The 17,815-nt window shown below is 48.0% G+C and overlaps 1 protein-coding gene across 1 annotated transcript; it reads right to left on the bottom strand.

Moving 5' to 3' along the window:
- Positions 1 to 776: 776 nt before the first annotated feature.
- Positions 777 to 17,219, bottom strand: LOC138503235 (uromodulin-like). Its single transcript, XM_069622821.1, has 9 exons — positions 17,130 to 17,219; positions 15,578 to 15,673; positions 13,759 to 13,964; positions 12,839 to 12,999; positions 9,982 to 10,230; positions 6,589 to 6,742; positions 4,593 to 4,677; positions 2,863 to 2,895; positions 777 to 1,467 (listed from the first exon to the last, which is right to left on the bottom strand). Exons 1-9 carry the CDS (start codon positions 17,176 to 17,178, stop codon positions 1,403 to 1,405), a joined length of 1,098 nt encoding a protein of 365 aa, XP_069478922.1. The 5' UTR covers positions 17,179 to 17,219; the 3' UTR covers positions 777 to 1,402.
- Positions 17,220 to 17,815: the final 596 nt, after the last annotated feature.

Below are 17,815 nucleotides of genomic sequence, written 5' to 3'. Positions count from 1 at the left end.
CCTTTGGTGGTACCATTGCAGGTAAGTATAATTTAAAAAAAGACTGTGGGGGCAGCGTGGGTGGCCCCGCAACACCCCGCTCACTATACTGTGTGGTATAGTGAGCGGGGTGTTGCAAGGGACACCCCCGCAGCACACCTGTAAAAAAATCTTTTTTTTTAAATTTTATTTCAAAAAACGGGGGCGTCCCCCACAACACCCCGCTCACTATACTTGACAGTATAGTGAGCAGTGTTTGTGGGGGACACCCCCTGCAGCCCCCGTAGTACGTGTGTTCGCATGGGAAATGTGCAAACGTTTGGTAGTTCTTACCTTTCTCATGCGAACGTTCCGACCGCGGCCAAATCAGCTGAGGTCGGATTACCCGGGTTCGGATTGGAGCACTGACAGCTACTAAATGACCTTCATGGAATATTCTCACTCACTGAGAGGGCCCCAAATCTATTGTGCTACCTTCTCCTGTGGATTAGTTGACCTTGCTTTGGCACTATGGTCGCATGATCTCCACTTGCATTGAAGAGTGTGTATGCCATCCTCCGCAAGTATCAATGGTTTCCATTGGCAAGTGATAGACACTGTAGATTTTCACCCATAAAATCTAAATCAATCTACCCTGCCCCTTGCCCAACTCCCTGAAATGGATGACCATATTCAAAGTATTATTCTTCTGAAGCATGGCCACCCTTAAATGTACTGTGCTAAGGAGTGCATTTTATAAAATGGACACTCAATAACAGCAAAAAAACATAAGATGCACAATTCAAAACAAGTCAAAGTTGCGATTGCTATAAAGTTTATTTAGTGCAAGAAAACGAGAGATTACACTTAGAGGGGACCAGTGCATATTTCCTGCAGTCCAGGGAAAAATACAATAAATTAAAGTAATTATTGAAGCCGAGGCTGCATGGAAGGAATGGTGTGTTCTGCTGAGTGAAGGCTGCAGCCCCACCACGATAAATGCTGGTCCTGCAACAAAGCTCCCCTTTCCACAGACGTATTACATGTGCACCGCTCCCACACACAGATATGTTTAATGAAGCATGCTTACAGAAAAACGCCTGCAGTCCCACATCATGCGCAGATCATTTAATGGGTATCGGACCCCAAGGGAGTCACAGAGAAATGTATAGTCAAGTCTAGAGGCAAGGTCAATGATGCGTAAAAGGTTGCAAGCAAGGCTGTGATCTAGCCCCCGCCCCCAACATCGGATGCAGGTTTTGTAGAGCGATCCCTGAGAGATCGGGGCTGCCGCGGATGGGAGACGATACCCCTTGGTCAGTTACGTGCTCTATTCCGAGATCCTGGAGGCTTGAATGCAGTGATGCCTGTTGACCAGTCGCAGTTCCAGGGATGGTTTATAAGAATGTTCCTGCGTTGGTCAGCGGCGGACATTCTCAGTCATTTACAGGAGTCTCAGTCCGAGCAGGGAAAGCAGGAGTGAGTTCACCGTCCAGGTCCAGGAGAAGCCTAAAATCCAAGCATAGGTCATTGAATTAATCTGGTTCATCCATACGCGCATCACATATCGTCACAGTTATCCAGTAATGAAGATCTCTGCGCTCTTGGGCTCGAACAGTCATGCAGTGTTGAGAGCCAGGCTTCACATCTACATCTGAGCATCAGTAGATCGCGGAGCCTAAGCCAAGGGCTTGTGAATGTTTTATGCACATTGAAGGAAAATAACAATGGTGCCCATGGATTTATATGGTGATATGATGAGGAACACCTTCAAGCAAGGTTTCCTTGGAGGCTCAGAACCCAACTGTTGGGTTCCTGGCAATGTACCAAAGGTTCAAGCATGACCAAAAGCTCTCTTTCACTTTCCGTTCCCAAGCAGAGTCCACTCCCTTCCTATAGCCACCACAACTGCCCTCTGGACACCAGATGTCCTAGACACCTCTCTCTCATCATGTACTAGAAACACCTCTACTTCTTGTTTATTAGCAACTTGAAAAAAATATAAATCTCCTCTCCAGCCTCTACAGAGACATCTCCTCTTCCATGCTAACAGACCATTCTCAATGTCTTCACTGGCTAAACACTTCTTATTCAATATTTACTAGACATTTATGCTAGTACCTTCCTCTATGAATTATGACACAATTATTATCCGCAAATCCACAAACCGCGAGCCCCCTCACCTGCAACAGACACCCCACATACGTTTCTGTCATCCACAACATCATCTCTAAACATTGGCCTCTGCTACAGCAATTCTATCACCCGTAGGATGGCCAATGGAGTCCCTGATACCGCATCACATTCAAAGCCCAATGGATGGCTGATAAAGGCCATCACACATTACTGTCAGCCCAAATGATGGTCAAGCAGGGCCATGACTTCTCACAGCCTGCCAGATTGCCATTGGTTCTATGACACATCACTGTTAGTACAGGGGCTGTTCAATGGGAGCCATGACAACCCACCCCATCCAAGAATAATCAAAGGGATACAAGGCACATTATAGATGGCCCTGATGCTAGGGGGTGTCATGCTACCTCAATCAACTGAAGGATTGATATTGGGGTAATGTCAAGTCAAAAGGTGACAGATTGGTCATTGAAACCTTACTGACAGCCTATAAAATGGTGAATGAGGTCCAAAACACTTTAATGACAGTCCATAGAATATGTCCAACTTAACTTGGAATCATTCACTAAGGTTTTCAGTGAGCAGGCAGCTGTGTCTCTTCTCTGCATGAACCTGTGAAATCTTGTACAAGAGCAGCCACTGTATGAACTAAGCGGCAAGTGCGACTATTCTTTGGTGCAGTTTCCCTGATTCAAAAGGTAACCTGAGGCTGAGGCTACATCTTGCACCTAATGTTAACTATAAAGAATGAGAAACACAAGTCATACTTACGGTCAGAAGCCCCGGAAGTTGGATCTGACTTCACTAAAAGAGAAAAAGTGGGATGTATTTACTGGCATCACACATAGTAACATAATTTATCTTTCTTTATTGTCCCTGCTTAGCTGTTCTCATTTCATATCAGAGAAATAACCTATGGTGGCCAATCCCAAACCTGATGTATGTTTGTAGTGGATAACCTGGCCGAATAGGCTCGGACGATCCCACATCCGCAGAATTTCCTCTGTATTGTGGGATTCACAGCAGTTCTGAAACTTTTAAGAGATTTGGAATGAAGTTCAGGCATACAGATTGCACTCTCTATGTAAGTAACTTGGATCTGGAGATCTTCACCAGTTAATTGAGTTTTTCAGAGAGGAAGGAGGGTGATGTTATTTGGTGTTTGAGAGCTCAAGCACTTTACTTTAGGCAAGGCTTATAGGCATTGATTTTTTTTTGGGTGATTTTAGAACGGAACAGCCTTTGATTATATTTTTTAATTTTAAAAACATCTTTTGAGGAAATGATCTGTACTGTATAGATTGGCAAGCTAGACAAGCCTCGCCAGAGCTTTTGGGGTTTGCTTAAGACCGATTACACTTTTCCAGGTGAATCATCAACTTTTGCTCATATCTTGTGCTGGTGGCTTGATTGAATGGATGCTCACAAACGATTAGTGGCAAGGTGGTTGGGTGCGTGATGCACCTGTCTAGATGCAGGAGGATTTGCACCGGGAAGGCTTGATTGAGCACATGCCCTCACACATGACCTGGTTTAGGGAAATAGCTTACCTGAACACATGAATTTCTATCATTATTAGCACACTTTCAAGAAGAGATGTTTTTTTTTGGTGTGCTAGCGACAGCTTATTTGCTGTTCATTCAAATGTTGATCAGCCTCGCCTCACGTTCCTGCAGTTTATCTCAACCCACAAAGTAAACAGCAAGTTGTGTGTTTCCCATATAGGCATCCGAACTCAATTCCCACCTAAAAGCTCATCTGAATCCCACAAAAACATCCCATTCTCAGCTGAGATTCCAAAACTTTAGCTCTGAACCTGGGGAATGGCTTCCCTGTCTACCCTAAGATATTTAGATGTCTGGTTTCATGCACAGGCTCTCCTGGATCCACGTGAATCCAGTAGAGTCTGCAGGGATTCGTGGATGGGTTTTTGGGAGATTTGCTCAGGACTAGTAATGGCTGCTCTTTGCACATTAACCTTTGTCTCATTCATGCAGCTACACTTCCTTTAGTTCCCATTTCCTTTTGACAGTGGTGATGCTGTCACCTGGACTTAGTAAATATTCCTTCTATTATAGACCTCCTGGTATCTCTCCAAATGAAGGCATGATCAGACCTTGGCACTCAATGTTGCACTGCACGTCATTTATGGTGCCCTACCACCACAACAAGCAGGAAAACCCTTTTTTTTAGTTTTCGCGTGCATTAACAAGTGCTTTGGAAGTTAAAGGATGCATTAAACCACTCTTTGTACCATCTCAAATTAAAATAATTAGGGGAAAGTTAATTCTGCCTTCTCTTCTCTCGTGCATTTGATCATGCCTCCGCCCCCCTCGAGCCCTCTTAATGTCCCATCTATCTACCGGCTTTAGCGGGAATGCGGGCAGGGAGCCCGGTGCTGTCAAGGAATCTGACAGCAATAGCGCATGCTCCAGGAAAACCTTTCTGGTGCTAGAGCTCAATGAGTGCAGAGTGGAAGGCAAGACAAGGCAGTCACTCACTTCCTTCAAAGGGCCCAGTGCCCACTTGGCCTGTAGATGAGTCTCCACTCTTTCCGATACGACCTGCGCGTTGACCATTGCAACCCTACAAAACAAAGCAGTGTGTTACTAAAAAATGACAATGGCTGTAGGTGATACGGGTCTACCAATCAGTTATCAAGAAAGGACAGCACAGCTGCTAATTAGCCACAGGCAGGGTGGTACACATCTATCATCAATTCCCCAGGTAGAACAGAAAATCAATTGAGGACACATGTTTATACAACAGCAATCACGCATCGGGAAGGACATCACATCCACCAATCAGCCATCAATATAGTTGGGCACAAGGATCAATCAGCCAACAGAAACAGACAGTTCATCTGTCAATTAGCTCTCAGTAGAGGACAGCAAGCATCTATCGATCTGCCATCTTTGGAGGGCAGCGTGCATATCAATAAAACGTCAACAGAGGACAGCACGTTCATCAATTAGTCAACAGCAGGGGGCAGCGCGTGACTGTGAATCAGATACCAATGCAGAACAACACCTCAATCAGTCATCAAAGGGGACAGCAAGTATCCATTGGCCATGAATGGAGGACAGCAGGCCCGCGCATTAGTCAACATGAAGGTGGCCAGCACGTGCCTGTCACTCAGCCATGAAGGGATGACATAATTTCCACCAATCACCATCCACAGGGCACAGCTCGTCAATTGGGCCAATGTTCATGGATGGGTTATCAGCTCAAGGCAGCACGTTTAGGCTCTGAGGCACCATTGACCCTTTGCCTGGTGAATCTGGGCCTTCTCTGGCATTGATCTCCCGGTGTTTTTGCTTGTGTTCTCACTTATATGTACGCGCTACTTCATCTTTACTGATATCCTGACACATTTGTGACAGAAACACTGTGACATGCAAAACGCAGAAGTGATTTCGTCATCAACGCCAGTACAGAGTGGGAGAAGCACTTGAGGGCGGGGCGGGGGTGGAGGGGGGGTAGCTTGCAGCAGTGGGATTTATACTGCAGGGAGCGTCCCCAAAGCAGCAGGCCCTCTGCGTGACTGTGCTTGGCTTCTCTACTGAGTACCGTGATACCAATTAGAAACGCCTACAGTGCTGAGGGAACCGAGGCCCTGAAGCGCTATGCAGAGAGGAGGGCCTGTGCTTTCTCCTCTTGTTTTTCTTTCAGAGGCTTGGCGGATTAGTTATGTGAAGGCAAGAGCATTCATCTACACTTCACACATGAGAGCGGCAGCTGACGTTCAGCAGCTGCACCAGCCCCTGAGGGGGCGAGAGAGGAGCAGCTGGTTTAGTGGGTTGCCCCTCAGGTTGCCTGCACTCCTCAAGAGGGGAGGCTGGGAACAACGGCCATTGCAGGCTGGAAACAGCCTTTTCCGGCGTAGAGGGGGCTTTACATTACTTTGCTGTCTGGAGGTACACCTCTTTCTTGTTGGGTGATGGCGGGTGGAGTTATTGGGCGATCCTAGTTCGGGAGGAATCAGGCTGCGAGCATTACCCGCTGGTTGCAGAAGCCGGGCAGGTGCACGACGGCACTTTCACCCTTAAAGACAGCTGGGCTCCTTAAGAACTGCAGAGTGGCCTGGGCTCTGCTCCACACAGATGTACAGACTGTCTGTCCCTAGACACGGGTTCTTACCCGGAAGGACCTACCCGTAAGCAATGCAGTTTACCTGGAAAGAATGTAAGAAGGAAGTGATGAGATCGGGGCCTGCTTTATTAAGGGCTGATGCATTGCTGGGGTCACCCCTAAGTTGACGCTTTAAAAAAGGGAGCTGTTTTATTCCAAAAACAACTGTGTGTACGTTGTTTAATGCACCCTATTAGGGGGGCCTTTGTGGGGTATATCCTCGTTCTGTCTTTTTTGAGATTTTAACTGGCTTAATTCTCAGTCGGTTGGGAGGGTGTAAAATGGCGCCAAACGAATCGACAAGAGGGCGCGGGCCCTTTACACAGCGTTGCACGCACAGCGGAACTCAGAGCCTGTGGTACTTACCGGGATACACTGACCACGACAGATGGTAACGTCGGCGAACAGGTAGAGGTAGTCGGAGTTGGTGATCTTGAACACTTTAATCTCAAACCGAGCCTCGTTGGAGTTTCCGTTGTTACGAATGGTCAATAACTCACCCAGGCCAGCAGAGGGGCACCTGCAGAGGTGGAAGAAGAGGGAGCCGGGTTCACATGCAGACATTCAGTGCCCATGCCTAGGTACAGCAGAACCCTGGTGCCCAGCTTCCAGGCAACCGATGCCCATACATAAACATAGCGCAGCCCTGGGGGTTCGCTGAGCTCTGATACATATAATGTTTCCAGACAAAGGCGTGCGTTTTCCATCTTGGACGCCCTCAGAGATGTGCTACCCATCCCCATCCCTGAACATACTGCACACCCACCAGAAGTGCAGTGCCCATCCCATGACAAAATTGCTCATGGTGCTTCTCTCCAGGCATCCCGTGCCCATCACAAGACACTGTAATGCCACCTGGCCATTAGACATGCAATGCCCATCCCTAAACACTGCATTGCTCCTGGTGGCCTCCCTTATGCTATACAGTGCTAATCCCTAGAGACCATGCAGCTCCCAGTGCCCACTCACGAGACATGCAGTGGAAACCACAAAACACTGCACATACACGGGCGCCCAGCTCTGAGACAAGCAGTGCCAATCTCTAGAGACACCATCGCCCTCTGCTGCTCAACCTCTACACATGTAGTGTACTTCCCTGGGCACGGAGATGCTCTTGGTGCCCACCCCCAGACGTGCAATGCCCATGCCTAGAACTACTCATGTTGCTCACTCTCCAGACATGCAGTGCTGTGTCCATACCTTGACGTAGCACTGCACCTGGCGCCCACCCTCATGATATACAGTGCCCATCCCTAGAGACTGCAGCGCCCAGTGTCAACCACAAAGCACCGCACAGACTCTGGTGCCAAGCTCTCAGACAAGGAGTGCCAATCTCTAGAGACAACATTCCTCCTCTGCTGTTCACCCTCTACACATGCAGTGTCCATCCCTGGGCACGGAGATGCTCCTGGTGCCCACCCTTATGATAAACAGTGCCCATCCCTAGAGACCGTGCAGCTCCCAGCGCCCACTCTCAAGACAGACAGTGGCAACCACAAAACACTGCACATGCACTGGTGTCCAGTTCTCAGACAAGCAGTGCCGCTCTCTAAAGACAACATCCCCCTCCCCATACCCCTCCGCTGCTCACCATCCACTCATGCAGTGGCTAGCCCTAGGCAAGGACATGCTTCTAGTGCCCACCCTCCAGACGTGCAGTGCCCATCCCTAGACCCAGAACTACCCATGTTGCTCACTCTTCAGGCATGCAGTGCTGTGTCCATTCCTGGCGTAGCACTGCTCCTGGGGCCCACCCATCGGAAATGTAGGGCCCATCCCTAAACACTGAACGCCAATAAGTGCCCATCTACAAAACAGTGTCCGTAGCTAGGCACTGCTCATCCCATGTGAAACAGCAATGCCATCCCTTTCAATCAGGACGCTGACACCACATCATTTTACGATGGCGAGCAGCGCCCTCACTTCACCTGTCACTGCCATTCACACAGCAGGATTCCTGATTGAGGACACCCCGTGTCATACTACATTGTCCCTGACAGTAGGCCAGAACTTCACTCACAGTGCAGCTGTTAGTGCAGGAGACCTACTAGAAAGAATAACCATTCACACTGGAGCTGTCACTGCAGGAGAGCTACTGGAAGAAACACCCACTGACACTGCAGCTTTGAGTAAAGAATCGCTCGCACTGTAGCAGGTCAATTCAAGACTTCTGATAGAGGAGATGATCACTCACACTGCAGCAGTCACTGCACGAGTTCTAACAGAGGAAACCCCTCACTCATACTTCAGCTGTCACTGCTAGAGATCTACTGGAAGAAACACCTACTCACACTGCAGCTTTGAGTGAAGAATCGCTCACACTGTAGCCAATCAATTCAAGACTTCTGATAGAGAAGATGACCACTCACCCTGCAGCGGTCACTGCAGGAGAGCTACTGAAAGAGACGCCCACTCACACTGAAGTTGTCACCACAGTAGACCAGACCACAACCCACACTGCAGCGTTCACTGCAGGAGACCTACTGGAAGAAACACCCACTCACACTGCAGCTTTGAGTGAAGAATCGCTCACACTGTAGCCAATCAATTCAAGACTTCTGATAGAGGAGATGATCACTCACACTGCAACAGTCACTACAGGAGCCCAGACTTCCACTCACACTTAAACTGCCACTTCAGGGCCCCCACCAGAAGAAACACCCACTCACACTGCAGCTGTCAGTGCAGGAGACCTACTGGAAGAAAGGCCCACTCACACTGCAGCTGTCACTGCAGGAGCCCAGACTTCCACTCACATTTCAACTGCCAGTGCAGGGTCTCCAGTAGAAGAAACACACACTCACACGGCAGCCATGAGTAAGGGAACCCAAATTGAGGAGATCTCCCCTCACACTGCTGGAACCACTGCAAGAGTCCTCATAGGAGAAGCCCCCTTTCACAGTGCAGTAGTGGCTGCAAGGCCCCTCAAGGAGGACACACGGCAGCTATCACTGCAGGAATATCAACATTGGAGGCTATAAGCAGATGCCAGGACCAGAGAGGATGGCTAGTACTGCGCTCACTACAGTGACACTGATACCCCAGTGTGAAATGTGCAAGTCAGCGATTTCTCGATAACACAAATGCTGCCCTCCCTGTGGTATGTAATACCAAAGCTTTGCTTGCAACACATGCTGTCACTATATATCTATATATATATATATATACCTCGTTCTGTCTGTTCGTATTATATTAATTATTATTATTAGTGCTACTAATAACACTGACGCTAATAATGGTACTAATAGTAATTACAAACAGAATAGCCGTAACACCTCTTGGCATGCCATAGAGGAGATGACAGAATGTGAACATTGTTTAAAGACATTATGTGCGCTGTTGAGGATAGCCCTTCACACAACACCGGGCAACCGGAACTCCCAAGAGTCTCCCTGATTGGGTGGAAATGCCCTTGAACCCCAACCCCTGAAATGGATAATCATTGCGCCAAGTCTTCCTGAAAATGTTTGCATTGACTCCAAATCAGACTAACTAACATGACATATGGGAAATGTATGTATGTATTGTGACATATGGCCATTACAGTGTACATGTTTGCTAATACCACACTTGCACCACTGTCTTTACTTCACAACTTAATTAAACAGACCTTTGAACAATCTGCAATACTGCCTGTAGTTTGGTCAGTTTTGCATTGTCTGAAGTGTGGGTGGTCTGCCCATGCCATAATGGCCCTTGGACATGAAGCCAGCAGGGCCTTCTGCTTTGGGTTATGGCGGGAGCTCTTCTGGGACTTACCCATTGGTGATGATGTCATATTGCAGGGCAGCGTTGGGATCGTTGTCGCCGGTGGCGTACAGGCGCGTGACTGCCAAAGAGAATGACGCAGCGTCAAGGTCCGGTATGATGACGCTGACGTAGAGAGGGGCCTCGATGTACAAGGGCTGGGAAGACTCGGTGTAGGGGACAGAGAAGGCAGGATCTGTGTAGGCCACCATCAAAGCGATCACTGTGCCGAGCCCTCCTGGAAGAGCGATATCGATGGCGCTGGAATAGGAAAAGACGGATTAGTTGTCACGTCTCATGTGCTGAAGTAACAACAGGACGCATGGTCATGACTGTGACAGAGGCCTCAGTGGTGCTGGCGGGTAGTGCCTAGGGTAACCGCTATATACATTACACATCATCATCATCGTCGCACAATGACCTTTATGTCACCCCACTCTAGTCCACTGGAAACAGTCGTACTCTGGATCTCCTTATCGGACACCTTCCTCCATTTAGAGCTAAGCCGGATGGTACCCATTGCCATCAGTAATTTTCAGATTGCTTGGGCTGCTGGGCACGCTCTTAGAAGGGGCGGTGTGGGGCAAATGGCTTAGTGGTGGTCTGCTTCAGCCGATTTTAGGACATACAGCCTTCTCAGCCACTTCTCAGCCCTAGCGGCCCCTCTGCTTCATCCGCCTGTTCACTTATGTGTATTATTGTAAAGGGGTCACTCGATAGGTCGATTACGTTTTGGGGGTGAATTAACTTTTTGCTTACTTTGATTTCCTTCCAATGTTGACAAGGACAATTTATAGAGGACAAGCCATTTTCAAAGCCAAACAAGCGGGGAGGAGGTGACACACCCAGAGGTTCCCTATTAACCAGCCCAGAGGGAACCACTCTTCTTCACAAAGTCTCGACCACTTCTACTCAAAGGTTGTGTTTTGCACTTGCCAGATGCCTTTGTGGCCATGGCCTTGCGCTTTATAAATTGTTATTACATTACATTGTCATTCAAGTTTCTTGCATGAACTCTTGAAAAAAAGGGTGTAAGATTAGGGGCAGCAAAGATAATTAAAATGGAAGGATGAATGAATGAGGCAGTAGATGGTTAAGAGGAAATGAGGTTTTGGGTAGGTAGGCTAACCTAACACACCAACCTCAACCCAGACAGGCTACTCCTGACCCCAGCCACCCAAGCACCCCCTGCATCCCTCCTGGTGCCTGATTCCCTGTCACCTGCAAGTCTGTTGCACCGTATTAGGTGACTTGACAGTGTTTTAATACCACAGGCCAGATGACCACAGCCACCCAAGCACCCCCTGCATCCCTCTTGGGGCCTGATTCCCTGACGCCTGCAAGTCTGTTGCACCGTATCAGGTGACTTGACAGTGTTTTAATACCACAGGCCAAAAGGCTGCCGCCAGGATTCCCAGTCCACACACTTCACAAGGAAGAACGTGGCAGAGGTTTAGATGATCGGTGGAATGAGAGCCACTGTAGTGTAGGGGTGTGCTCATCTGCCCAAAAGCCCCCCCAAAATAGAGAATGCCGCCACAAGCACTAAGTGGCGGACGCATTAAAAAGATGGCATTAAGATATGGAACCTGTTGCAGAGATCGGGTATATAGGTAAACATTTGCCCCAACACAAGTACGAAGGTGTAGAACAAGCAAGAACTGAGAATCTGGACAAAATAACCAAGGTAGCCTTGAGGAAGACCGTCTTGGTTGAAACATGTCTTGACTTTAACTTTTCGACACTCACAGTACAAATAAAACACTATTTGGACAAAAAAGGACTATCTTTTGTGAAAACCTCTATAAATTGGTGAATGTTGACATCATGAGACACATGCGCTTAAATGTACAAATGCATAATGGCAAGGAACATTGACTGTGGTACTGGGCATAGCCAGATTATATTTGTGCATATGATGCCATCCCAATAGCACGAAGTAGTCGTAACCTAGCACAGTAAAGGGGGATCTGTGTACTCACACACATTGCCACCATTGCACAGTGTAGCCGGACGGTCAGGTTGAGCTCCCTGTGATCTCTTTCTACTTGCTCTCATTCATTATATCACACTGTCACCCCTTATGTCACCCTCCACCCAAATTCATGGCACCCTAGAACAGTCCTAGCATGTCAATACTCCCCCATGAGTGTCTTTGCAGCCCCTTTGGCAGATTGAGACATCCCCACTTCCTATATTTGTGACAGTTTTCAGTGCCATCCTACTAGTGTGGCACTGATGAGTGATGGATTGACAGGTGGGGGTAGTCAGGTGGGATACTGCACAGACAACCACATTTACAGATGTGTCATGTGATACTAACTGGCAGACAGCACGGTAAGCCCTATTTCTGACCCTTTAGGGTCCAAGCGCATGAGGCTGAGTTGGTGTCTGCACTACAAAATGCATTGATGAAGAATCTAATGTTTGATGAGTATATCACCTTCTAAAACTCGTAATCCTTATGCCTTCTCTTGAGGAGATGAAAGCAACCCTATGCGGCACACTAATGTCTCCAGGGCTATCGCTGTGGCCCAGCCTAGAAGCAGGACAATGGTTCTCACTAAGTCCACAGCAACCGCTAAGCCAAAGGATACGCCCAAGCTCAGGGATACCACTGTGCTGGGGCTATCACTGAGCCAAGATCTACCATCGAGGCAGGTCCTGCTGCTGAACCCAGGGTAATCGCTGAGCCTATGGATACCTCCGAGCTCAGGGATACCACTGTGCCTGGGGCTATCACTGAGCCAAGATCTACCATCGAGGCAGGTCCTGCTGCTGAACCCAGGGTAATTGTAGAGACAAAGGTGATCACCATTAATGAACTTGGAGAACCACTCACTGAGTGTCCGCCCAGAGAGCTACTCACCCTAGGACTGGTTTCAATGCCGTTGCGAGGGAGACTGACATATTGAGAGGGTAGGAGCAGTACACGTTGTAGGTGTAGTTGTGCTTTGATATGATTCCACTTTGAGAAACCCTCGCTGGTATGAGGAGCTGATTGCTGTAGGTCGCATGAGTGCCATTCACCTGCAAGGGAGCAAGAGAGAGCCAGAGTGAGTATGGAGCGTCCCAAACAAAGTGCACAATGTCAGTCTTCAACGCTTCGTCCAATGGGTGCTATGGAGGCGGGGCTTGGATACCTTCAGCCTCGGAGGGGTTGATGGGAGCACATTGTGTCAGGCAAATGCAAGAGGGAACTGGGCTCAGAGGATCCTCAATGGTCGTCATTGTGGAGAGTGATATCCCTGGGGTGGGAGGACGATCAAGCACACAGTAAAGCAATGGTCACCTATCATGGAAGGGTGGTGAAGCGGGGCAACTATCGGATGCAGGGGCTCCTGTCGTGCACACATTTAGTTTAGTTTAATCTAATCAATATTTAAAGCACCCAAAGCGATGTAAACAACATCAGGGCACTTAAAAAAAATAAAATAAAGAAAAATACAACAACATTACGTACTGCACTCACACCTAAAGTACTGAACGCATCTCATCTCTGCCCTGCAATGTCTCAGAGAAGAGGTAGAGGTGCAGTGGAACCTTCAGTGCCAGCCTGGGCATCCATTTGGGTCTGCCTAGCAATGCACCACCGCTGCACTCACACCTAAAGTACTGAAAGCACCGTGTCGCTGCCCTGCGATGTCTCAAAGAAGATGTAGAAATGCAGTGGAGCCTTCACGGCAAGCCTGGCCATCCATTTGGGTCTGCATAGCAATCACCACCCACCCAGGCTCCCTTGCAGAGAACCTGCTGTGTGTGGATCAGGGATTCAGTGCCAGCCCTCACCGTCAGGGTGTTCCCGCAGAGGGAGGAGGAGGTATTGGTGGAGACGACGACCTTAGCAATGCCATTAATCATGTCGGTCCCAATGCAGGTGGGGTCCCTCAGGTGCAGGTTGTCTGAGTTGAACCCACTCTTCTCCAGCTGGCATTTTCCCTCAGAAATCTTCATCTGGCCTGAGAGGCACTGCACGATGGGGGTTGGAGGTGTTGCTGTAGGGGGACAAGGGCAGACATTCAGAAAATCGATACAAATAATGAGAGAGCAGCTCGAGGCCGGGAAATACAGGAAAAAGCAGAGAACGAAAGAAAGAAAAGCCATCAAAGAATCCCGGATTATTGTTAACTCTCCCATCATCTTGACATCAAGGCTGGACTCAGGGAATAGTGTGCACTGTTTGATCCCATGTGGATGTCGTGGTAAGAAATACCTTTAACCCGGAAGTAGATTTATTTATTTATTCGTGGTATTTGTTACACGCCCAAACCCGGAGGTATTACAGCATCAGCTACATGGCAAGCTTATCTAGTTACAAAGATCAAGTCCTAAAGATCAAGTCATACATACATACATTTGTAAAGGGATGCATTTACAATACATGCAATACTTGTTAAGGTACAGGCACATTATTATAATACCGTTATTTACAGTAGAACAGCTGTATTGAGGCTTTAATTATCGTGGGCAATGCAATGGCTAGTGGTTAGAATGTGTTGAAGAGCCAGGTCTCGATGAGTTTCTTAAACATTGGTGAGAGCGCTCATTTCTGATATGCATGGGAAGGGAGTTCCAGATCTTAGGTGCAGCGACTGGAAAGATGGCACCCCCAGTCTAGAGCTCCTGAATCTCGAGACGAATAGGTGAGTACTTGAACCTGATCTGAGAGTTCTAAAAGAGAATTTTTGGGAGACACAATTGTTGAGATAGGCGGGTGCATCATTGGTGATACATTTGTGTGTGGTGGTCAGTGTCTTGGAGTACTTGGTACCGAGTCTACCATCTGCTGCTACCACTTATTGTCTTGTGCCAAATCTAGTGTGCTGTGGGATTTCATTCTGCAGTTGTTGGCAAACCAACATAGTTGGACAGTGTCCAATCACATAGTAGCACTAGTAGAAAAGGATGTTTGCGAGCACATCCACCTGTTACCAGAGGCGTAGCCAGGATTGTCTAACAAGTGGGGCCTGAAGCTCATGTAGTTGGGCCCACCGCAGAGACATTAACATCTGTAAATGGCAACACAGTATTGCTGAGTGGGCATTTACAGATTTTGGGTGAGCCTTGCACACTCAAGCGCTACCCTTGCTACGCCTCTGCCTGTTACATTGCACAGCCACACTGCTAATTCCTTCTCCTGTATGACGTTGGAGAAGTTCACAGTCATATCTTCCTTCCAGAACATATTAATGGAATTAATGTAGGCAATGAGCAAGGTCAAGGTCAGGTGGTGCAACAAGATCCAGGTCACATTGCTTCCAAGTCGTGTTCCTGCAGGTGATGTAGGTCTAGTTCATAGACACATTGCACTTCTAGACTATGCCCCTGGAAGTGACGGGAGTAGAATACAACACCAAGCATTACTTCTAGTCATTATTATCAGAACTGACTGTGAAAATATGCTCTGCTTTTTGGCCCTACTCCTGGAAGTGGTCAAGATAAATATCAAAATAAAGAATTACTTCCAGCAAAGATCAAGGAAACACATAGCTTCCAGGTCATGCCTCCAGAAGTGATAGAGGAGAATACTTTGCAGCCCAAAGGTTTTCATAGAAGAGCCTGTGTGCCCTGAAACCAGGTGGGGATGTGGGATGGCAGGGTGCATTACCTTGAGAAGTGTACAGGGTCAGGTTGCAGCTGCATGTGTTCGAATTGGTGTTCAAAACCTCATCTGTCCCACAAGGTGGGGCGTGGGTAGACGCCGCTGGGAGAGAAAGAGAGGGAGAGCAAGTCAGTACAGTGATCCAGGCCCTTCACTCCCATCACCTCCCTTCAATCCCATCACCTCCCTCCACTCCCATCACTTCCCTTCACTCCCATCACCTCCCTTCACTCCCATCACCTCCCTTCACTCCCATCACTTCCTTTCACTCCCATCAGCTCCCACCACTTCCCTTCACTCCCATCACCTCCCTCCACTCCCATCACCTCCCTTCACTCCCATCACCTCCATTCAATCCCATCACCTCCCTACACTCTCATCACTTCCCTTCACTCCCATCACCTCCCTCCACTTCCATCACCTCCCTTCACTCCCACCACTTCCTTTCACTCCCATCAGCTCCCACAACTTCCCTTCACTCCCATCACCTCCCTCCACTCCCATCACCTCCCTTCACTCCCATCACCCCCCTTCACTCCCATCACTTCCCTTCACTTCCATCACCTCCCTTCACTCCCATCACCTCCCTTCACTCCCATCACTTCCCTTCACTCCCATCACTTCCCATTCACTCCCCTCCACTCCCATCACCTCCCTTCACTCCCATCACCTCCCTCCACTCCTACCATCTCCCTTCACTCCCATCACCTTCCTTCACTCGCCTCACCTTCTATTCACTCCCATCACTTCCCTTCACTCCCTACACTTCCCTTCACTCCCATCACCTCCCTTCTTCCTGGCAGGCTCTGATAGCGCTCAAGGTCCCGCAGGATGCAACAGGGACCCCACATAATAAAACAGTGACCCCCTCAGGGTGCTAGAGGGCAATGCTTCATCTCTCTATGTTCATGACCTCTGCTTAATAACAGAGACACAGGACGAATAGGAGAATTATCATGAGCAGTCCTGCCTCAGGGTCAAGTAAGAGCTATGTGCCTTCAGCCTCATTTCATGTTTTATCAAATTATTATTTATATATAAACCTTCCCAAAACTGTAAGACAAATTTAAATGTACAGATTTTCCATTCTTCATAAACACTTAACATAAAATATAATCTTTCACATAACATCCTTTAAAAAAAACCTTTAGCACAGAAATAAGATTTAGATTTCGTTTCCATAGTGGGGAAAAGAAACAAATAAGCATAATTCTCAGAAATTAAGCCTAAGTATATCAAATTCATGAACTCAACAATCATGAGAAATTAAGTCAAACTACACACAATTAATTTATATCATCACTCTCCCCACTCACTGCAGGGGCGAGGGGACACATTCCACAGCACACACAGCAGGTAATCGAAAGCATCAATATTTTAAGTAGAAAAACACAAGAGAAAGAGGAAGGTCAGAGTAGCAAGATGTAGCACGCTCTGCTCATCTGCCCCTACCCGAGCCAGAGCGATTCATCAACAGTACAGCGAGCGTTCATGCCACCCGCACCACGTGACAGAGAGGGGGAAACGGAAGCAACAATCAGAGCGCTCGGCTGCTCACCTGAGCTCAATATGCAGAGAACGATAGCCAGTCCCAGCCGAGGAGTCATCTTTCAATTTTCTGTTTGATGGAGAGCCTAGAAGAGACAAATTAAGCTTAGATTCTTTGCAGCCAATGACGTCAGAGTCAAGACTAAGACACGGGGGTGGGGGGGGGGGGGCGGCGTACTTATCATGGTTGTGTTCCAATCCCAGAGCATGTAAATATCATGCATAAAACGATGTTGGCATGTTTTTAATGAGCTGTGCTTTTTTGTAACTATTTGCCAGGCAGAGCGGTGGCATGGATTGAAATGTATGAATGTGTTACCCCCATTTGCTGTGCCCCACACCCGACAGCACTTCCACCCACGTGTAATTTGGATGCAGGTGAAGATGGTGTGGATTCCTGTGGAATCTGCATATTTTTTGCAACTGTAAAAATTAGAGGGATTTGCATATGCATCTATGTAACTGGCGTTGGCCATACAAGGTCATGGCGGGTGGCAGTTACACCCATTTGGTAATGGTCTGTACATTTCACTATAACGGAAATGCGGAATTTCCCAGATTTCGTGATAAGCTTCTGAGAATTGGTCAAACGGATCACAATCGCAAAGAAGGGACTGCAGGGACCAAAGTGCACTCATGTTAGAAACTCCTGCCTTTTGGGAGCTCCAGGTATCAGCAATGCCTGCTCCCAACAAT

Source organism: Ambystoma mexicanum, chromosome 11 (assembly GCF_040938575.1).
Source record: "Ambystoma mexicanum isolate Mex_15411 chromosome 11, UKY_AmexF1_1, whole genome shotgun sequence".
Classification (NCBI taxonomy): Eukaryota; Metazoa; Chordata; class Amphibia; order Caudata; family Ambystomatidae; genus Ambystoma; species Ambystoma mexicanum.
The sequence above is the reverse complement of the archived record's forward strand: the minus strand, read 5'-3'. Positions and strand labels throughout refer to the sequence as shown.